This window comes from Macaca nemestrina, chromosome 2 (assembly GCF_043159975.1).
Source record: "Macaca nemestrina isolate mMacNem1 chromosome 2, mMacNem.hap1, whole genome shotgun sequence".
NCBI lineage: Eukaryota > Metazoa > Chordata > Mammalia > Primates > Cercopithecidae > Macaca > Macaca nemestrina.
The window spans coordinates 49,071,212-49,094,513 of record NC_092126.1 but is presented as its reverse complement, the minus strand read 5'-3'; the positions used below and the strand labels follow the sequence as shown (position 1 = coordinate 49,094,513).

The 23,302-nt window shown below is 36.4% G+C and overlaps 1 protein-coding gene across 12 annotated transcripts in view; it reads left to right on the top strand.

Annotated features, from left to right (window-relative positions):
* LOC105470022 (phospholipid scramblase 1) overlaps positions 1-23,302 on the top strand; it is a 28,484-nt gene that overhangs the window by 386 nt on the left and 4,796 nt on the right. Inside the window, exons 2-10 of one of the 12 annotated variants that reach the window (XM_011721727.2) lie at positions 3,129-3,175; positions 4,876-4,962; positions 7,526-7,631; positions 7,768-7,793; positions 10,804-10,884; positions 15,133-15,350; positions 18,634-18,676; positions 21,242-21,462; positions 21,589-21,750. In XM_011721727.2, coding sequence (XP_011720029.1) covers positions 7,624-7,631; positions 7,768-7,793; positions 10,804-10,884; positions 15,133-15,350; positions 18,634-18,676; positions 21,242-21,462; positions 21,589-21,750 — 759 coding nt within the window. In that variant the 5' untranslated portion in view covers positions 3,129-3,175; positions 4,876-4,962; positions 7,526-7,623. The remainder of the gene's footprint in view (positions 1-3,128; positions 3,176-4,875; positions 4,963-7,525; positions 7,632-7,767; positions 7,794-10,803; positions 10,885-15,132; positions 15,351-18,633; positions 18,677-21,241; positions 21,463-21,588; positions 21,751-23,302) is intronic. The other 11 variants (XM_011721726.2, XM_011721725.2, XM_011721724.2 and 8 more) reach the window with 11 other exon arrangements.

Below are 23,302 nucleotides of genomic sequence, written 5' to 3'. Positions count from 1 at the left end.
ACCTGGGCTCACCCAGAATCATTCGAATGAAAAGGGGTGTCCTGCCTGAAAACGCCTCGCGGGGCTCGGCTTCCCCTTAGCTACACTGCTCTACAGGCAGAGAGCGGCGCTGAATCCTGGGCAGAGACTGGGCTCGGGAGCATGTGCCAGCATAGTGGGGCTATTAGAAGGGACGGTTAATACAGCCTGCAAGCTGGCATTTATCAGTAAGTATTCACTGAAGTCCGCCTGGAGCCCACATCTATGCTAAACCCTCTACAATACTAGCTTGGAAAAGATAGCGGCGGTATCTGGCACGGTTCCTAAGACCATTAGCTCCAGTCAGGCTCCCCGACTTTAAATTTGGCCTCTACTGCTTCACATCTGTGGATTGTCAGCCACTTTCTTAATATATATTCTTTCCATTGCCTCATCTCTGAAATTGTGTAACTATTAAAAGAGCTACAGAGTATTATATGTGTTAATGTAAAGTTCTTAGAGCAGTGCCTGGCACTACAGAAAGTACTCAGTGAAAGTGAGCTTTTATTATTTTAAATATTTGACAAAGTTCCTGCTTCTCCAAGCTGACTCTCCGGTTCCCATGTGGTTTCATTCATGCACTGTTATTCCTGGAAGTCTTGGCATGGCCACTTCCCAGTTCCAGGAACAGGCAGTCGTTGTTTTTTTTCTGGCTTATCACATTGAGATACATGGTTACTACAAGTGACACTTAAACGTGTCAGGCAGTTTGGGGCCTCCTTTCTTGAACTTTTCCTAAGAGCAAACTTTTCCCTTAATGCCACCCTGTTTACAACCATAGTAGGGCTTTGAACAACGAGAAAATGCAGGGAAATGAAAGACATATAAAGGGAAATGAATGGATTTCTGCAGTTGGATAGCAAAGTGGCATGTGAAATAGCTGGTTTATAGATCAAACTGCCTTTAGATCTGTAAAGGAGCTTAGAGTACAGGTGGAGAGACATCAAATGTGTGTGAGCAGACGCTTATGTACCTCTCCGTCTTCATCTCTAAGAATGTCTCCCTCTTCTGCTCTGTAACCTCACTGGTCTTCCTTTCCTTGAATGAGGCATGTTCCTCCAGCTCAGGAATTCTATCTATGAAGTTCCCTGTCTCTATAATGCCCTCCAACACCCCACCCACCATACCTCCGTAGACTAGTTGATTTGAGATTTCCTTCAGCTCCCAGTCTGACTTTTCTTAAACCCCCTACCACTGTTTAAGTTAGTGTCCTGTAACCCTTTCTTGTAGCAACATTAATTTTATTGATAGCACTTAGAGTGTTTATAATAATCTATTACATTCTTAATTGTCTGTCTCCCTAGTGTCTAGGTATTGTGCTCTAGTGCCTGGTATAGTGCTTTGCATGCTCTATGCCTTCAATTAATTCCTTAAAAACCACACCAGCTTTATATTTAGTGAATATTTATATAGGAAGTATTTCTATATGTATATATGTGTATCTGTGTATATACACACTCTATAGCACTACCCTGAATAGTGATAAATTAAAAAGCCAAAACACTTTTTAGTTAATCAGAACTAACAGTTGCACTCTTCAGTTTTCCATATGTTCTTTTAATAAGTCATTAGAAAAAAATGATGTCTCCATATGTTGTCTGCTGCTGTAGCAGAATACCTGAGACTTGGTAATTTATAAAGGACAGAAATTTATTTCTTACAGTTCTGGAGACTAGGAAGTCCAACATAATCATGTGTTGCTTAAAGACAGGAATACATTCTGAGAAATGCATCATGAGGCAATTTGGTGGTTGTGAGAACATCATAGAATTTACTTACACAATCCTGGATGGTATAGCCAGCCTTCTATTTAGGCTGGGGTGGTGGCGTGGGGGGTGTTGAGGAGAGTCAGATTGAGAGCTGAAGGAAGTCTCAAATCAATGTGTGTGTGTGTGTGTGTGTGTGTGTGTGTGTGTGTGTGTGTGTGTAGTGGTGGAGGGCATTATAGACAGAGGGAACTTCACAGGTAGAAGTCCTGGGCTGGGTGTGTGTGTGTGTGTGTGTGTGTGTGTGTGTGTGTGTGTGTGTAGTGGTGGAGGGCATTATAGACAGAGGGAACTTCACAGGTAGAAGTCCTGGGCTGGGGGGAACTTGGCTCATTCAAGCAAAGGAATGACCAGTGAGATGGCAGATAGCCTACTAGACCTAGACTGTGTGGAATAAGGTATTGCTCCTAGGCTAGAAACCTGTATAGCATGTTACTGTGCTGAATATGGTAGGCAAGTATAATACAATGTCAAGTATTTATGTATCTAAACATAGAAAGGGTACAGTAAAAATAATCTTATGGGACCATCATCATATATGTGATCTGTTGTTGTGGTGCATGACTCTATGGAGGAACCAGCATCTAGTGAGGGTCTTCTTACTGCATCATCCCATGGTGGAAAGTGGAAGGGCAAGACAGCAAGCGAGAATGGAACTTGACAAGACTACTCTGGCAATAATGAACCCACTCCCAAGATAACAACATTAATCTATTCATGAAGGTAGAGTGCTTATGAACTAATCATCTCTTATTAGGCCCCACCTCCCAACACAGTTGCATTGGAAATTAAGTTTCCAACACATGAACTTAGCACCTGACCTAGTTAAAGCTAAGTGGTACAAGAGTAAATTGAAATTCAAGCCTTTTCTGTCTTACATAAAAAAGATACCTTAAAAGAGTCTTTTAACAAATTTCACTGAAGGGTGTCAGTCTTCCTTTTTTCAGTGAATTAGAGACATCGATGCAAAGAATATGAATTATTGATCATCTTAGTTCAGCTAGTTAGTGAACTATATCACATTTATTAAAGTCACTTTTATTTCTATGGGTTTAGTTTCACCATTTATTAGGAGGAAAGGAAACAACTCAAATTTGTGAGGGAGCTCTGGGTTGTCAGGAAAGGCTTTTCAGAGCAGTAAAGCAATCAAATGACAGTAACTGATTCAATATTTGTTTCCTTTGTCTCTTTTTTTTACTTTTTAGTTTTGTAGAACACTTGATCACTGCCATCTCACTTGGTCCTAGTTGATGTATCATCTACATTTTTATTCAAGGTGTACTATAAAATGCTATAAAAGGCTATCCTAAACTGGTTTTAAGCATATTTATTTTGTTTGTTAAGCATAAAATACGCAAGAGGATTTTTATGGAGTGACTCCTTGTTACAAGGTACTTTGCGTTTATAATCAGCCTCAGTCCCCTCAGTTTCATTCCATAGCTTACAGGTATGATGTGCTGTATACTCAAAAGCCTCACCAGCTGCTTGCGCCACCCATTTGCTTAAATGCATCAGTTTTTTCTAAGCTTAACATTTACCAAAACCCGAGTTCAAAAGATGAATATTTTTCCTTGTTAGATGTTAACTAAACATTTTTAAATGTACAAAGTTTGCATACAAACATAACCCAAATGACATGAAAGTTATTTGATTCATGACTTACCTGTGTAATCTCCTGGCCTACTTGAAATTCCTCCCTTCCCTCTAGTCTAGTATCTATATTCTCAGTTATCGGGAGGAAGTTAGGGACCTAGAATTCTTGTGATTGTTTTCAGAGCAGTAGCATTTTGCTAAAATAATTCAAAACATATATCCCTATCTTGGGACTTGAAGAGAATGTGAAATGCTTTATCCTCTGTTTTGCGGGAATGAGGGAAGGAGGTTGTTCTTAGCCAATTAACAAGTAAATGTAAATAAATAATCCAAATCTGGTGTGGGTAAACAAATTTTAGGAACTGTCAAAATTAAGTATGCTTCCCCTTTGGGTTCCAGATTTTACTTAATACTTTTTGAAAGCAGTAAGATAAAAATTTCAGGACCTCAAGAGATGGGTCAAAAGAGTTTCACTGTAATACGAATCGTGAAGCCAGAACTGGAAATCTCCTGTGCTGTTTCTTCCTCTTCATGGTGGTAGAGGTTACAGTTGTCAAATGGTCCAGAGAAACAATGAGAACTTAGGATTTCTGATAGAAAAGTTTTAACAGAGGTGTACTTGTATGCAAATAATGTGTGATGCCTCAGTTTCCTCCAAAGTCTTAGTTAACAGAGTTAGAAAAAAATCAGATTATATTTGAAGTTCTGTGTTCATCCTGGAGTAATTATTATTCCAATGGTGCAATATACAACATAACTTTAATGCACTTTTTGGTATAGCATAAAGATTTTCTCTTTCTCTGAAGTATTTCTGAAATGAAAAACAAAGTAAGTGTGGTAGAAGCCGTTATTTATGAATTATCATGCTAAATTAATTAACTCATTAATTAATTTATTCAGGGCACACCCAGTTATTCCCCAAACTGAGTGACATGTATCTTGTAATAGACACATTAACCTTGAGAAAACCCAAAGGATCATTATAACAGCAAACAACAATGTAGGCATCCACATAGTGGATGACTTTAATGACCTGGCACACAGTGCTTTATCTACTTGGCACATGTATAGGTACAAGGAACACTTAACATTTTGCACCAGAGCTTATTATATACCTTTTTCAATGCTTTAGGTATTACGTAAATGCTAAAATTCTAAAACCTATAGTAAAGCAAAGACCCAGGTTTTATTCTACAGTAGTTTTGCCAGTAGGTCTCATCCTTACTAACTTACCTTTTAAGATGAAGAACAATGTAAGCAAGTGGGAAGAAAAAGAGCCAATATGAAGAAATTGTCATTGTTTTGAAATCTGCTTCTTTTCCTTTCCTGTATTTCTGTGCAAGAAGAGAATCATCTCTGACCTTGTGAAAGGCAAATACCATGTGTTGGTATTTTATTACATAATTATTATATTATATGACAATATAATAATTGGTTGGTACTCATTTGGCAAGGACTTGAAATTCCCTGCTTAAGATCCTCCACCTATTTTTTACAGCTGGGCTCCCCAACCCCTGGATCACCAACCAGTACCAGTCCGTGGCCTGTCAGGAATTGGGCTTGCACAGCAGGAGGTGAGCAGCTGGTGAGTGAGCAAAGTTTCATCTGTATTGACAGCTGCTCCCCATCACTTGCATACATTACCGCCTGAGCTCCACCTCCTGTCAGATCCTCAGCAGCATTAGATTCTCATAGGAGCAAGAACCGTATCGTGAACTGCTTGTGTGAGGGATCTAGGTTATGCTCTCCTTATGAGAATCTAATGCCTGATGATTGGTCACTGTCTCCCATCACCCCCACATGGGACTGTCTAGTTGCAGGAAAACAAGCCCAAGGCTCTTGCTGATTCTACCTTATAATGAATTGTATAATTCTTTTGTTATATATTGCAATATAATAATAATAGAAATGAAGTGCACAATAAATGCAATGCGCTTGAATCATCCCCAAACCATCCCCAACTCCACCCGTCCACGTCTTCCACAAAACTGGTCCCTGGTGCCAAAAAAGGTTGGGGACCACTGTTTACCAGAATACATAGCGTGGGTTTATAAATTCCCTATCTTTGCAGCACATCCTTTATTTCTGGCTTGCATGGGACTTGAAAGCCTAAAACAAACTAAATGCTAAGAAAAATTGTTTTTAAAATTATGACAAATTTTTTTTTATTTCAGATATATAGATCTGCAGTCCAGAACTATGAATTTTTTTCAGTTGAGTAGTCTGTTTGCCAATAAATAAATAAATAAATAAAAACTTGCCTATGTTTCTTCTCGTACATTTTATTTAGGATTTGCCCTTAGACATTATTTAGTGCTTTTCTGACATTGTAGGGAAAGTGAGAATAACTGAAACACTAGTTTCTTAAAATTTCTGTTAAAATTGGTTAAAGGCCATAGAACCTTTTTTTTTTTTTTTTTTTTTTAAGTTAAGCATGTTATTGAGAGAGGTATCCTATAAGAAGTAAGGGGCAGGTAAAGATTTTAGAGATGTGTAGTCCAGTATATTAATTAGAGGGGACTACCTATTTCTAATCTGGAATTACTCATCTTTTCTGATATATCTGTTAAAGTACTCTTAGCATATTTTAAGAAAATTGGCATTTTAAAGTATAGTCTTTGATGGTAGAAATGTGAGGTTGACAAAAATCATGTCCTCTTATATGTATGAATTTAGTCTTCTTTATACAATTCTTCCTCTGATGGAATCTAAAACACAAATGTCTTCAAAACTTTTAGTCTACTTTGGTTACATGTGTTTATTAGCTTATTGTTCACCTTATAGATTAATGGCAAAAAAAAGTATAAATTTTAATATTTCTACCTTTCTGGCTTGATGAGGTCTACAGCATTAATTTCTGACTGGTTAATGCAAACTGGGATTCCTGTTGTCCTAAGAAAATCTGGGAAGTTAAATCAGTAACACAAACACATCTTTTGATTTATTTCAGGACCACATAAACCCATTTTGAATTATTCAACCATTGCTCAACATCTTGAGTATGTGTAATTAAGAGGTGACTATAACTGGAATGTTCTTAAGACTTTAAGTTGATTATAAAATTTTGTGCTTAATGTTGGCAATAATAAAAACAAAACAAAAACTTTTATTTTAAAACACAGTCTTGCTCTGTCACCCGGGCTGGAATGCAGGGAAGTCATCATACTTCATTACAGCCTGAATATCCCAGGCTCAAGCAGTCCTCCCACCTCAACCTCCTGAGTAGTTCTGACTACAGGCACATGCCACCATGCTTGGCTAATTTTTTTTTTAGTAGAGACAATGTCTCTCCATGTTGCCCAGGCTGGTCTTAAACTTCTGGACTCAAGTGATCCTCCTGCCTCAGCTTCCCAAAATACTGGCATTATAGGCAAGAGCCACCACACCTGGCCAAAAAATAATTCTGAAACAACAGGGAGGAAGGTGGTTTCTTCTCAGGAATTCTAGATTTTAGTTGAGCATGTAAAGGGATCGGTTGACTTACTAACCACTTAGGATCGCACAGTAAGAGAATTTAGTTAAAGGGTAGCCAGCACGGGAATGGGCCTGGGAAGAGGAAGGGCAGTTTGTGTTAATGTGCGTGGGTCCAAGATAAAAATGTTGGGTAACAGAGTTTTGCCTAATGCATTGTTGCTAAAAGGGATGAAGGGCATCAGGATCTACAGGAGATGGAAAAAGTAGTGACTGGATAGTACTGGGAAAAACTAGAATCGGATCAAGGCACTGGAAGGCAGAATTACTAGGTAGAATGTTTGCTGCTATTTAAGTTTCTGTATAAATACCAAGTACAACGTTTCACTTGGGTGGTCAAGGTGCTATGGCTGTGACGACTCCTGAGAGTGAGTTTTCTAGTAAAAAAAAAAAAAAAAATCTCCAAATGCACAGAATAGTCTCAGGCCTTCTCAAATTTGCAAAGAACAGGTCCACAAGACCTAAATTGCAGTAGTGTAACCTGATACTTAACATTTTTTGCTTTCCTGCTAGAACATTCCTGGGGCCTAAGTCCGGAGACTGGGAACTGAACCACGCATTTCCTTTAGATTGTGCAAGTTGTGAAGGTTGATGTTATTAGCTTGGTTACTATTTGGAGTCTTAGCTCATAGTGTGTCTTTATGGCTTTCTGCCTCACTGGTCCCTCTTCCCAAAAGGCTTTAGAATGTGTTCACCATCATGAGCTGACCAACAATTTCTAAATTCCTGCTCAGAAACACAGCAAGGGGAATGCAGTCAAGCACAAAGGGCTTAAATGACCAGGTAAGGCTGGGCTGGATGAATAAAGAGGAATGTCCTATGAGTGTGACTGTGTAGTTTTACAGTATCCTGTTTCAACGGTTAACATTTGACTTGTGGCCTTGTAGACAGTGTATTAATATCAGATCTTCTTTTTCAGAACTGTTTTAATCATGGACAAACAAAGTAAGTTATTTTAAATGTTTACTTTCCTCCCTATAATGTTAATCTGTTGGTAACTTGTTATTTGTCATAATGTTTTATTCAGCGTCTGAAAGTATATAATTTGCTTTCTGTTGTTTATGCTCCAGAATACAATGTCTAGTTCAGTATTTTGACTATAGAGAAGATGTACAACAATACCACTACCACCAGGTTCTTCATTAAAAATAAGAAAACCTTTTGGAAAGCTAAGAAATGCTAGATTTATTGGGAAATAGGTTCTGTAACATATATTCAAACCAGAACAATATTCTCTTTTCTCTATGTATTTTCTATCTATAAAGATTATTCAGTCATACTAATTAACAGATAATAAGATTTCAGTTCATTGTAATAAACTCCTCAGATATACACTTCGACATATATTTCATCGCAGACACATGTTTGTATGTTTAAATAAATACCAGTCATTATGTTCTGGCTTTTTTTCTCAAGAAAATTCTAAGTAAGATGGATATTTATCAAGCAAGTAATAAAAACTTTGTCTTATTAAGATATTAAGGTTCTGAAGAGGGACACCACTACAGAGGGAAAATTATGTTCAAAATTCCCACTACATAGGGAAAATTAAATTCAAAAATTAAATCCTGTTTTTCTAAAATGCTTTTCTTTATTCTCTCTTTCATCTTTGTTGAGGTAACAAAAAAATATTTATCTATTGCTACAGTGTCAGCCTTATTAAATATATGAAATAATCTCTAGGACTAGACTCCTCACTTTTCCCATGTGAAGTTTTATGGTTTTCTTTTTACTTACAAAACTCAAAGCTTTTTAAATGTAAATTTATATAGAATTACACTGTTTTATTTGCCACAAGCTTTAAGTTGATTCCACTGAATTTGCAAAAATGTATCTCGTCATGGTCATAGTCAACTTTTAACTTTTCAGTTTTGTATATATAATTGTATGTATATATGAATGCATTTGCCTAAATAGAAATAAAATGTGTATATGTGTGTGAATAAATGTGTATATATGTATATATACATACATGTAGACATAAAAATAAAATATCTTTAAGACAATGCGATAGACTTGTACTATTTATAAGCCATTTTAAGTTGCATTTCAAAAATGCAAAAATGAAACCATAGTTAGCATGCTCTTTGTTCTACTTGAACACCTGCCCATTCACTCATTCTCCTTGTATGAATTCCCCCTGGAATGCCTGAAATCAGAATCATTGCTTTGGTACCAAAAGCCCAGAGATTGTGAGCTCATGATTTCTTGAGTCTGTCTGCTCCTGGATATGTGTATGTGTGTGTGTGTTCTATGTTCTAGTATTCAAACAATGTTGCTTATTAAGAGGTATCACAATGTGACATACCTGTCAAGGATAGATCTTTACTTCACACTTGGAGAGTATTTTCCTGAAATCTCTTCTGAGTCTGATGCTGTTGTTTCCAACTTAAGTTTAGAGTAGGGGCTGCAGGCAGGGCCTTATTAGCTAGAGAACTAGGGAGTTAGGTCAGTCACTTAATGCTGAGAAATAGCAGAAAATGGATGGGAAAGAATGATGGGGAGTTTCAGAGATTTGTAATGACTCAGATCACAGGGTATGTTGCAGTGTTTTTCCAGGGAAAAGCCTTCATGTGTTTTTTGTTGTTGTTTTGTGTTTGTTTGTTTGTTTGTTTGTTTGTTTGAGACGGAGTCTCTCTCTGTTGTCGCCCAGGCTGGAGTGCAGTGGCACCATCTCAGCTCACTGCAAGCTCCGCCTCCCGGGTTTAAGTGATTCTTCTGCCTCAGCCTCCTGAGTTGCTGGGACTACACGCATATGCCACCATGCCTGGCAAATGTTTGCATTTTTAGTAGAAATGGGGTTTCATTATGTTGGCCAGGCTAGTCTTGAACGAGAAGGAAAGCAGTTTTTTTTGCCTGATTTTACACAATCACCATGCACTGCATTCTGCTGAAGTCATGATGAAGCCATTTATGAAGGAGAAAGGCCGGGGCAGGGGGTGAGGAGAACAATCCAATCTTCCTGATAAAACCACATGATTAGCAAGTTGAGTGGTCTTTGAAAGTTCATAATAGAGACACATACAAAAAAAATGTTACAGTGAAAGTTTGACCTATATGTTCTTCCATATTGATGCCATGCCTCCATGATTCTAAAAAAATATTTTGAATTTACAGTTAGTAATTCATAAGGAAACAGATAAGGAGATAAGTGTAGTGTCTGCTACACCTTAAGCTGTATGAAAGCAGAGCCATTGTAGCCACAGAGCCTAATTCAAGGGTGACACAGGACATGCTCAGTAAATATTTAGAGGCTGGCTGTGGTAGGTAACTGAATGACTAGATGGACATGAATATTAATATTTAGGAGGCTGAACCATTTGTGCATATATTAAGGTTACTCAAGCCTTCTTAGCAAGTAACAAAGTTTAATATGCTAGTGTATTATAATTAAACATTATGGCTTTTGTGGGTCAAAAACAGTCATATTTGGGGAATTTCATATGGTTCAACTTTATTGGTGTAGTTCCAGAGTAAGCATAAAATATATAAATACTGAAGTATATTCATTATTTTAAATATTTAAAATAATAATTCTTATAGCAGTGACGATAGATATCTTTAAAATCATCCATAATTCTACCATCCTCACATCCCATTAATTTCATTTATCTCTTTCTTCGTAGTCTATATGTAATTTTAAAGCTATCTTTATTTTATTGTCAACAAAACATGGAACTGAACATTCATCAGGGATGTTTCAAAAACTGGTGATTCAGCCCCAGTAACTCAGCTGTCTCATTTTATCTAAAGGAAAATTTGTTTGAAACAAATTTGCTAATCGCAAATTAGCTCTGATAATAGGCATAGCTTATGTTAAGTGAAAATTTTACTTCCCCTATTTCAATATAGCATAAGACCACACAAGTGACAATTATCTGAGTACAATACATTGTTTCTTTCTAATATGTATTTTATTTAATCAGACATCTATTTACCTCTCCTTGAATTGCAGACACACAGATGAATGCTTCTCACCCTGAAACAAACTTGCCAGTTGGGTATCCTCCTCAGTATCCACCGACAGCGTTCCAAGGTAAAGTAGTTGATTAAAGAAGAAAAATGAAAGTTAATCAATCAGTCTCTCTTGAGAGAGAGAGAATTGTGCATTTGTTTTTATTTTAGTTGCTCTTTTTTTAAAACTATATTAATGAAATTTTGGCAGCCTAGTTGTTCTTGATTATTTTTATTTGGCTATACATTTTCCATAGAAGTAATTTTTATTTATAGAGGACAGTAAAGGTATAAAGAAAGCTAGTAAAAACAGCATTAGGTTTAAATTTAGCAAATGAAATACAAGACTGCACATCCCAAAACACAAATGTTAAGTAAAATATTTTATTGATCCTCCATCTGTTCTGAAAATTATGATCATTTAATCACATTTAGGAAATTTATTTCTGATAAATTGAGTCATGTAGCTTGGCATGTGTTCAGTGAGAGTCACATCAAAATGATAAGACTGCTTAAAACTGGAAGTAATAGAAATTCAGTTACGTGGGAATAATTCTCATTTTAATTTTATAATATATATGAAAGCTTTATTTTTGTATATATACTGATTCAGCCCTGTATTTCTAAGAAAAATAATTGAGTCATTTGACTACGTATGCAATTGAGTACATTTTTTCTTTTCAACCAATGCCTGAAAGAATTCAGAGATTTTCATTTAGGCAAATGCAGTTATCCAAAATACTAGAACTTTAAAAATAGCAAAGGCCATAGCATGTCCAGATTTACAAGCAGGCAGGCTACCCAGATCTTGAAAGAGCATCCTGGGGATTTAGGATCAAAGGGAATGTGGGTTGGATAGAAGGATGTACCCATTGTATGCTCTTCCCTGAGTAAACAAATGTGCTTAGGAGCTGAATGTCATGTTTAATTGCCTAGCAAGAAACCTCCCTGCGGTCCCGGATCTCATCCAGATGTTTGCAACTAAAAGAATATGAGCTAGATAAGCTCAAAGACTCTCAGGTGGTGGCTCATGGGAACCATGCCTGCACTGAAGTATCATCACCCAGAACCACTTCAAAATAGTAGTGCCAGGGCACTATTCCAGAAAAATTAAATCATAGCTTCTGGTGGTGGGACTTAAGGAATAGTAATCTTTTAACACCCGAAGTCATTCTAATGTGAAGCCAGGGTTGAGAACCTCTGCTCCAAATTCTTACAGGGTTGCTGTTTGGAAAATCATTAGTAAGTCTATAATAGTCATCCAAGGCACTTAAGAGAATTACGTAATCCACCCTATCACTAAATTAAAAGTGGATATACATAAATAATACAGTTCAGATATAATCAGACTTGAGAGTTTGCTGAGATATATATATATATCACTCTACAGCTTTATTTTGTTTCTCAAGTCCAGGATTACATATAGCACAAGTCTTAAGATAACAATGATGCTAACAGTAAGGATAATTTAAAATTGAGAGCTTACCATGCTTTAGTTATTGTTTTAAATGTGGAATTAATGTGGATTAATACATTTAATTCTCAGAATACTCTTATGAGGTAAATATTGTTAGTTATCCCCATTGTGTATGTGGGAAAGCTGAGGCATAGGGAGTCTGGATCAGACTTCAGGTTCTGCCTCCTTTAAAAAAAAAAAAAAATTGTATAGGTAAATGTGCTGGTAAACTAGGTTCTGCCTTCTTTACTGATACTTATGTGGTAGTCTTAAACAAGTTGCAGTACCTCGAAGCCTCAGTGTTCCTATCTATAAATGAGGGTGATATTTTCAATGTAGGTTGCTTTGTAGAGTAAATGAGAGTATATGTAAAACACTGAGCACAATGCTTGCAAATAAGAAATGACAAGTATTTGCTAACATATTTAAAATATTTTAAATCAATTAGTCTTTACATAAATGATACTAGTATTCAAATTTCAGGTAATTCTTTATGCTTAATTCATTCATTTGATGAGTAATCAATCATATTTTCAGAGTCTGGGGGAAATTATGATGATGTTAAAAATGTGAGAAATTAAATCACATCTCCACATACCCACTGGTCTGCCTATGGTCTGGGTTCTGTGCTGACGCCAGTGATCTTTAAAAATGTAAATCTGCTCATATTACAGAGAGTGTATAACCCCTATTTTATTAGTGTCCTATTACTTTTAGGATAAAGGCTAACACTAAACCCAGGATGGCCTTTTCCATGCTCTCTCTTTAACCTCCTCTTGAGCCTGGCTTGCTGCTATTCAGCTAGACAGGCTATTTTTCAGATTTTTAAAGGCCTATGTTAGTTATTGTCCCAGGACTTTGCTCTGAAATGTTCTTTCTATGACTCTGGCCTCCTGAACTCCTGTGCATCCTTCAGATCTCAGCGTAAAGGTGACCCCTCAGGGCAGCTGTTCCTACTCCTTCCCTTTTTCTCTTCCCATCTCAATAGCGACCTTTGGCATCTCTAGTCATAAAACCGTGGTCTCTTACTTGAAAGCATTTATCTCTTATTCTAATTAATCAATTAATTACTCTGGTATTATAGCTCCCTAGAATAAGTGGGGATTTAAAGTTGTCTCTCTCATTAAACAATGATGGACAGGGATTGCATCTGTGTCTTCCATTGTAAATTATAATACTTTTCTACTCCTGAAAATTTTGTAAGATATAAATAAGACCATGGAACTCATTCTTCTGCTCAGAATCCTCCAGTACTTGCCAATCATAATTGGAACCAAATCCAGACTCCTTACTAAGGCCTCCTTTGATGAACAGCTTCCTATTGCTTTGCTAACAGCATGTCAGATTCATTACAAAGTCAGAGGTATTCTATTTGCCTTTCTTTCCTCCTGAAGCATTTCTCACTAGATCTTCATATAAAGCTTTTCTCATCTTTTAGACTTTGATGGAAATTATATTTACCTAAAGTAACTGCCTCATGCCCTGCCCTCCCTGACATACATTCTTCTCCATCACATTCATATGAATTTTTTTTGTTCTAAATGTGTTTTCTTTCTCTCAGAAGTTGACTGTAAGCTCTCTGACAGCAGGATGCCTCCTTGAGATTTGTGTCCTCATATTCTACAACACAGCCAGTCACATTATGGATCATTTGTAAATATTCATTCATCATAAAGGAATAAATTATAAAAACTTTATTTATGATGCATTATTGTGAGGTTTAATCTGTTTTTCTAAGCCTTATTTTTTAAAGGCAAATGAATTTTGTCATAAATGTTCCATTTAAAAGAATGTATACATTTCCTATTCTAAGTATTGCATTTTGCATAGGCTTTAATGTTAAAATATTGAGAAACACAGTCCTTTGAAATTATATTCCACTGCTATGGAACTTTGTGGACCATCCAAACAGGCATATAAATCTTCATTGTAATCACATATTCATAGAGAATATGAAGTACACTTACTCTTATTAAATTTCTGCCTCTACTCTGCCTCTTACAATTTTTTCCCATCCTTGTTTCTCAAATTATATTTTCCAGAGACCAAAGGATGTTAAATTGTGAAATTTAAATTTCTAACCTAAATATTACAATGAAATTTTCTTTTAATGAAGAAGGACTTAGGAAAGCAATACATTATGGATTAAAACATAATGCAAAGGATTAACTCAAGCAGGTATCTGGAATGTACTGAAAGAAATGACATGCTTTCACCTTCAACAGTGGCACTATAATATTTTGGGCTGGACAATTCTTCATTGTTAGGGAGCTGTTCTGGGTCTTTGAAGATGTGTAGCAGTAGCCCTGGTCGCCACCCACCAGATGCAGTATTATCTTCCCCTCCAGTTGTGACCAAAAAGAGTCTGCAAATCTTGTCAAATATCCCTGGCAGAGAGGGGGCAAAACTACCCCCAGTTCTATACATACATTATAAGTCATTTGCTAGAATCTCAGAATTATCATTTTTCACAAGGTACTTTGGCCCTAGAAATGCTGACTCAAAGCCATTATTTTGGGCCTTCTACCAATGCCATGTCTGTTTCCCTTGAGGCTTGCCAGAATCTTTATGTAGGTGACTGTAGATCATGGTTATTTACTTTCATTTTCTCAGATATTAAAGCATATTTTCCATCTGAGTTTTGAATGGTAAGGGTAAGGCTGTTCACTGCCTGCTATCCTCAAAACAGAAGTGGATGTGCAACCACAGATATTTCATTGAAAAATCTCAGAAAGATAAAAGCATATCTTAAACATCACAGATACAGATTTCTATGCTGAAATGTCAACTTATAGATAGATGGCGTAACCCTAAAATGGTTGATGATTCCATCTTTGGTGCAGTTATAAATCATTTCACTTGTTTGTATTTCAGGACCTCCAGGATATAATGGCTACCCTGGGCCCCAGGTTGGCTACCCACCCCCACCAGCTGGCCATTCAGGTCCTGGCCCAGCTGGCTTTCCTGTCCCAAATCAGCCAATGTATAATCAGCCAGTATATAATCAGCCAGGTGGAGCTGCAGGGATACCATGGATGCCAGCACCACCGCCTCCATTAAACTGTCCACCTGGATTAGAATATTTAAGTCAGGTAATTTCAAAGACACAAAATACTCATAAAAAACAGAACTGTGCTTCCAGCTTGCTTAACCAGATTAACAAATGAATAATTCACCAAAGTCTGAAATGGCAAAACTATATATTCTGCTAAGAGATTACTCTCATTCTTTTAGGTCAGGTTCAGTTTTAAAGCAAAACACAAATGCCTTAGAAAATTGTACTTTCTGTGATCTTAAATACAATCTATGATAATGGCCAATAACAAACATTTAATTAACACTGTTTTCCTGTCTTTGTTGTATGCCTGATACATGTATTAACTCATTTAATCCTTATAGAAAGTCTATGATGTATAGGTGCTACAGTTATCTCCATTTTTCAAAAGAAGAAACTGAGGTCCAGAGAAGTTATATAGCTCCCTCTGGGGTGAGAACCTAAAGAGTTGAGACTGTTTTTTTAATCCCCAAACTTTGGTACTGAGCAAAGTGCTCTTTAATCTCAATACTGAATAATTGCTTTATAATTTGAAATAAAATTTAAGTTTATTTTTGAGTTTCAATATGTGGCACCAAACAAGGGGTTAATATTTTATGTGTAGTACAACTCACCTTTTTATTGTAACTAATAAAACTGCATTTTTATGATGCTGCTTTTGTTCTTTGGAAGACCCAATTTTATAAATGCCATTAATAAAGGAGTAAAAAGTCCTGGATTTTGTTGCACTGAATTATAATTAATCTCAGCAATAAGAGGTTTAACATTTATTTGGTGTTAAAAATCAGGTAGATCAAATAGAAACAAGAAACTCCGTGTGTCCAGCCAGTTTTCATTTCATTAAATCACTTCTTTCTTGCACTCTCTTTAGTAACTTAATTTCCCACAATGCACTTAAGTGGCACAATCATAGGAATTTTGGGTCATTATTGTATTATGCAAGAAATACACAGAAATAGATATTTTAAAAATCAGGGTCTCATAAAATACATAAAGGATGTTATCACATATGACAAAGGCTGATATTAAGTATGCTTAATACAAATTTGAAACTTGTAAAAAAATCTCTTTGATGGCTAAAGAAGTTATCAATATTTCTTGAGCCTCCTCAAGAAGGAAGACTGTTTTCTACTTTTCAAATTGTTTTTGACACATAATAATTGTGCATATTTATAGAGTACAGTGTGGCATTTTAATGCCCATGTACTATGTGTAATGAAAAATAAGGATAGTTAGCATACCTATCACTTTCAATATTTATCATTTCTTAGTGTCGAAAACATTCCAGATCCTCTCTTCTAGTTATTTGAAAATATACAATAAATTGTTAATTATAGTCAACCTACATAGCTGTGGAACACTAGAATTTATTCCTCCTATCTAAATGTAATTTTGTATTCATTAACCAACTTGTCTTTATACCTCTCCTCTCTACCCTTCACAGTTTCTAGTAACCAGTATTCTACTATCTACTTTTTTTTGTTGTTTGGATGGAGTCTCGCCCTGTTGCCCAGGCTGGAATGCAGTGGCGCCATCTCAGCTCACTGCAAGCTCCGCCTCCCAGGTTCAAGCGATTCTCCTGCCTCAGCCTCCCAAGTACCTGGGCTACAAGCGCGCCCCACCACACCCAGCTCGTTTTTGTATTTTTAGTAGAGACGGAGGCTCACCATATTGGTCAGGCTGGTCTCGAACTGCTGACCTTGTGATCCGCCTGCCTTGGCCTCCCAAAATGCTGGGATTACAGGCGTGAACCACCGTGCCCAGCCTCTACTCTCTACTTCTAAGAAATCAATTTTTTTAAGCTTCCACTTATGAGTGAGAACATTCAGTATTTTTCTTTCCGTGCCTGGCTTATTTCACTTAACATAATATGTCCCTGGCCGGTCGCGGTGGCTCAAGCCTGTAATCCCAGCACTTTGGGAGGCCAGGATGGGCGGATCACGAGGTCAGTAGATCGAGACCATCCTGGCTAACCGGGTGAAACCCCATCTCTACTAAAAAGTACAAAAAAACTAGCCAGGCGTGGTGGCGGGCGCCTGCAGTCCCAGCTACTCGGGAGGCTGAGGCAGGAGAATGGCGTGAACCCGGGAACCCGGGAGGCGGAGCTTGCAGTGAGCTGAGATCCGGCCGCTGTACTCCAGCCCGGGCGACAGAGCAAGACTCCGTCTCAAAAAAAAAATAAATAAATAATAGTAATAATAATAATAATATGTCCCTTAGGCTCATCCATGTTGCTGCCAGTGATAGGATTTCATTCATTTTTATGGCTGAGTTTTATTCCATTGTGTGTATCAAGAATGAATTTTTCTTTATTCATTTATCTATTGAACACTTAGGTTGATTCTATATGTTGACTATTAATGCTGCAATAAGCATGAGATTGCAGATACCTCTTTGACATATTGATTTCCTGTCCTTTAAAATTTTTGTTCTGAAAATTTCGAAAAATTTGAAAAAATACCTTTTAAAAAAAAACAGTAGTGGGATTGCTGAATCATATGGTGGCTGTAATTTTAGTTTTTGAGGAACCTCTTCACTGTTCTCCATAATGGCTGCTCTGATTTACTTTCCCACCAACAGATTTCCCCTTCTCCACATTTTTACCATTATTTGTTATTTTTTTGTCTTTTTGATAATAGTCATTTTAACTGGACAAAGATAATATCTCGTTGTGGTTTGGATTTCATTTCTCTGGTGATTAGTGATGTTGAGCATTTTTTCATAAACTTACTGGCCATTTATATCTATGTATGTATGTATGTATTTATTTATTTATTTATTGAGACGAAGTCTCGCTCTTGTTGCCCAGGCTGGAGTGCAATAGCACAATCTCGGCTCGCTGCAACCTCTGCCTCCTGGGTTCAAGTGATTCTCCTGCTTGAGCCTCCCATGTAGCTGGGACTACAGACGCCTGCCACCACACCCAGCTCATTTTTTGTATTTTTAATAGAGACAGGGTTTCACCATGTCAGCCAGGATGGTCTCGATCTCCTGACCTCGTGATCTGCCCACTTTGGCCTCCCAAAATGCTGGGATTACAGGCATGAGCCACCTCAATTTACTAATTGTTAAAGATACTCCAGTGTAAATCAATTTTATTTGACCTGAATTTTTCCACATTAATAATGAACACAATAAATCTTTTATTAATTAAAAATATTAACTTCAGTTTTATACTAAAAAGTAATATAAGCTATTAAATATTGATAACTGATTACATGTACTTTAAAAAATATAAATACATGAATTTTAATTTGGTTAGCTTATAAAAACCTTCATTTGACATATACTTACCACTCATTTTTTTTTTCCTGTGACAGATAGATCAGATACTGATTCATCAGCAGATTGAACTTCTGGAAGGTATGTATTCATTGTTTTAATCCTGTTTCTATACAGAGTAGAAGTTTATGCAGATAAAGGCACATCAACCTCCACAAATATAACACTCTCACTTACATGGGACAGTTAAGCCGGTTATTTACAGTAATAAACATCAGCAATTCGTTTCTAAAATTTAGGAATCAAAAGGTAAAATGCTATTATGTTGGGCACCTGCCCTCAGGATATTGACACTAAGTTAGAAGAAAAATAATCAAAACCCTTATTTTGCTCCTGTCTTCATACATCACTTTTTTTCTGACTTCTGCCACTTAAGCTATTTTCTCCGTAATTGTGATCAGCTTAAGAATGGCACAGAGCCACATTCTAAAGTAAGTTATCTTTTTTATTCGGATGAGGAAGTTTGGGAAAATTATCATTTGTGCCCACAGTTTCTCTTGGGAGTTAAGATGAATGCTATAAAACCTTTGTATACCAGGTCGGATGCAGGACACTGCAGTGTTGGAGGATGCTGACCAACTAGCCTGCAGGCTTGGCTTCATAGAAGAGCACTCCTGCTCCTGCTGAATGGCCTGGCATTTCCTTGGGTCCAGGGCTCCTTAGGTGCAGGAATAAACTTAGGAAGCCAGTAATGTTTTATAATGACTGCCAGGGGAAGAAGACCCCGGGTAGATTTATGAACCATAGTGTTTTCCTTCTAGATATAAAAGGTTTAGTAAAAACTCTGCCAGTTTTTAGGAATATGTCTGTTAAATTCGTTTTCACCTGTCTCCAAAGTTTCTTTCCACTGGTAAAAATTAGAACATGGATTGTATAAGCAAAATAATGGATTTGGCTAAAATATACAATTGTCATCTATTACATTGAAGTTATTTATAAAGCACAATATTAGATATTTATAATTTACTTGATTTTTTTTTAGTGTATGTAAACAAAGCTTTCTCTGGAAGACAGCTTTGTATTCTGAATTTTTTATGTTTTATAGTATATATTAATAAGGCTATAAAATCCAAACAGACATATAACCAAACATTACACAGCACACTATTGATCTTTTTTTGTAGGTTTATGGGCTTTATAGATATTGTTAAATAATGTGTTAATTATGAAATAGAAAGTTCCAAATCTAATAGTTTTTAATTATGCTTATTTTTCAAAAAAGAAATGTCTCAAGGTTTTTTTGTTTCTTTTTCTCCAAAATTGAAAGTCTATGTTATTTTTTCGTGAGTGATATAAAAAAGACGAAGATTACTCAGTTTTTTAGAATCTGAGCATAAAATAGGCACTTACTTTTTTTCTCAGTTCAAAACACAGAAGACAATAAAGACATAAACAATTTGTATTTTTAAGTAAATGAAAAGAAACTTAAAGGTTATGTAAAGCAATGTTGTTTTACAAATAAGCTGGAGATTTTTGAGATTAAGCTACTTAATGAAACAATTAATTAGATAATAAATGCCCTCTCAAAATCAGCTTAACTTTTTTCTCATTAAACATTTGACTATTTCAAATGTTGATATCAGAAGTGGTTCTTATAAATGCAGAGTACAGGGTCTGTCTGTGTCCCACCAAGGACTCTTAAAGGCATTCATAGTGCTAAGACTTGTGAAGGCCATCTTTCTCTGACTCAGAGTCTTTCCACATAGGCATTGTAGAGTGACTTTTCCTCCATATATTTATTTTAATCACTCATTATTGTAGTCAGGCTTCTGACATCCATGACCCCAGTTACTGAGGGCTATGTACAAGTGGAACAGTTATTGCTCCTTTCTGGCTTTAAATACGGAGAGGTTTCTTTCCAGTGTGTAGTTAGATACGGAAAGCCCTTGATACAAGAGCATGTGAGCGTCAGCATTTTGCAGCCATCTGTTTCGCTCATGAAGAGATTAGCCCAGCTAAGGTGCAGATTCCCATGGTCTAGATATTCTGTGAGATGAAGTGTTGGTTGCTAAACACCCTTTGTCTAATACCCACCTCCCACTTCTGAACAACTACTGCTGAGTTGAATAAGGATGCCCTGGGTCCACTGTGACATTCTGATTCACCTTTCATTTTTCACTCCCTCGGTTTTTATGCACGTACATTGCCTTCTTTCAAAAGCATTGCAAAAAATAAGACATAAGTATGGTTTATGAGACAGTCTCAAACCGATTGATTTAATATAAAATTTCATAGCACATAAACAGCAATCCTCTTATATTCCCCTCCACATTACACAAAAACTATCATGCATTAGTGGACATTTTATCTATGCACCTAGCACCACTGTGCCCACCCACAGCATTGTCCCAACCCTCAGCAGCAAAGTCTCTCTTCTGACAGACATTTATGGAATTAGGAAAATATAACTTGTTTCCTGTGTCTCACATAAGGACTTAATTTCTCTATACATTGGTAATCTCTCCTCCTCCTTTTTTTTGCCATTTTTCTCTGCCTGGATCATCTATGAACATCATGTCTTCTCCTTCTCCTTATGCCACTTGGAGTATCATCTAAAACTGGCATAGCTAGATATTATATCATCTTTGGATAAATTCAATATTTTTAACATAGAGGTGATTATGATTTCGTCTTTTATGTTTTTAGTTTTAACAGGTTTTGAAACTAATAACAAATATGAAATTAAGAACAGCTTTGGACAGAGGGTTTACTTTGCAGCAGAAGATACTGATTGCTGTACCCGAAATTGCTGTGGGCCATCTAGACCTTTTACCCTGAGGATTATTGATAATATGGGTCGAGAAGTCATAACTCTGGAGAGACCACTAAGATGTAACAGCTGCTGTTGTCCCTGCTGCCTTCAGGAGGTCAGTGAGCAATTACCAGGGCATTTTGTAAAGTAGTTCAGCAAGAATTTCTACCCTGTCATTGAACCTTTCATCAAACATAGGCATTACGATTATTACATTTACATATATTATTTTGCCTTGTAGATAGAAATCCAAGCTCCTCCTGGTGTACCAGTAGGTTATGTTATTCAGACCTGGCACCCATGTCTACCAAAGTTTACAATTCAAAATGAGAAAAGAGAGGATGTACTAAAAATAAGTGGTCCATGTGTTGTGTGCAGCTGTTGTGGAGATGTTGATTTTGAGGTAAGAGATGTCATAATGTTTGTAAGATTTGCTTTCCTAATAGAAGAATGTAATTTTGCAGGATATTATAAATGCATTAAATAAGTATTGTGTGCCAATGTCTCAACAGCAAGATAATTTGCTCATATATTTAACTTTGGTCAGAATGATAGTTATCACTCTGATTAAAGGTCACTGTTGGTCATGATAAATGGAAAAAAGAGAAGCAGACCTATGTAGTCAAATAAAAATAAGCAAATCATCTAACACTTAAATGTGGTGGTTTCTGTGTGATGACACTGTATATTATCCATTTTAAACAGAATGTTAACCTTGTCATCTAAGTCTGATTGCCAAAGCATATGGATCCTTCTTAAATCTGAAATATCAGCTGCCAGTGCTCAAGGCCATGTTCAGAATGTCTGACATCTTTGAATTCCTACTAGAAACCCAATTATGCAAAGATAGTTTTGAGAAAATTAGTATAATATATACTACCCAATTATGCTTCTCTGTGTTCTCTGCTTTTCCCTATATTAAATTAGGTCACTGGAAGCTGCAACATATTAATATTTGTATATTTACTGTAATATATTATAGAATTTCATTGCAGTATTTCTTCAACAACAGATGGTCTACTTTTACAATCCAAATTTTTTCATTGCAAATGTTTAAAAATCAGAAGGTTTTATGACTTAATCTTGATTTCTTGTTTCTCTTGGAAAATCAGAAAACTGGGTTAACTGGTCCCACCTTTCCACAGAAAGGGCAAAAATCTACTAAAGATGTGTGGGGCTGCCCCTTGTAATAATGACATGGGAACTCTATCACTGTCTCCACCCCTTACTGAGGTTTTTCAATATCCAGTGTCATTCCTTTACATGATCTGTCTGCCTTCTTTAATCATATGGTATTTGATTCCTCTGTCAGACCTTAGCTATGTAAAGATGAATCCTTTTCCCTCATTGACTTAATAATCTAATGACAGAGATTTGCAGTTCTAAGGAGGAGGTGATGTAGAAACTTTAAAAAGGCTCTTATAAAGGGATTGTATAGTGTGTGTATGTATATGTGTGCATAATATGCATGTATAAAATTTTATATAGGGGTATGCATAATAGCAGTTCTTCATGTAAGGGATGGAATCTCTATCCTACATCCAGAGAAGTGAAAAGTAATTTCTCATTCAAGGAACAATATTGACAGAAGTTTGGCTGGCATATATTTTACTTTTAGTAAATAAATGTAAACACTGGAAAAGCATTGTGTAATCCTTATATTTGATACTAAAGAATTTATGTTTCATGTAGCAGCCTTCCTTGATGGATACCTTGAAGCATCCATTCCATGTAATAAATTAACTTTTCTTCTATTTATCCAGAATGATGATATCAAGGTACTCTCATGGAAAGAATTGAGAAATAGTCACTTGAAGAATTTTCTGTAGGGTTGACAATGGAAACTGTGACACCTCAAAGCAGAAATTATTGGTATGAGGGACCACTAAGGAACAGGAAATCCACCAGGGTGCCACTGGGCATGGAAACTTGAAGTAATAAAAGAGATAAAATCC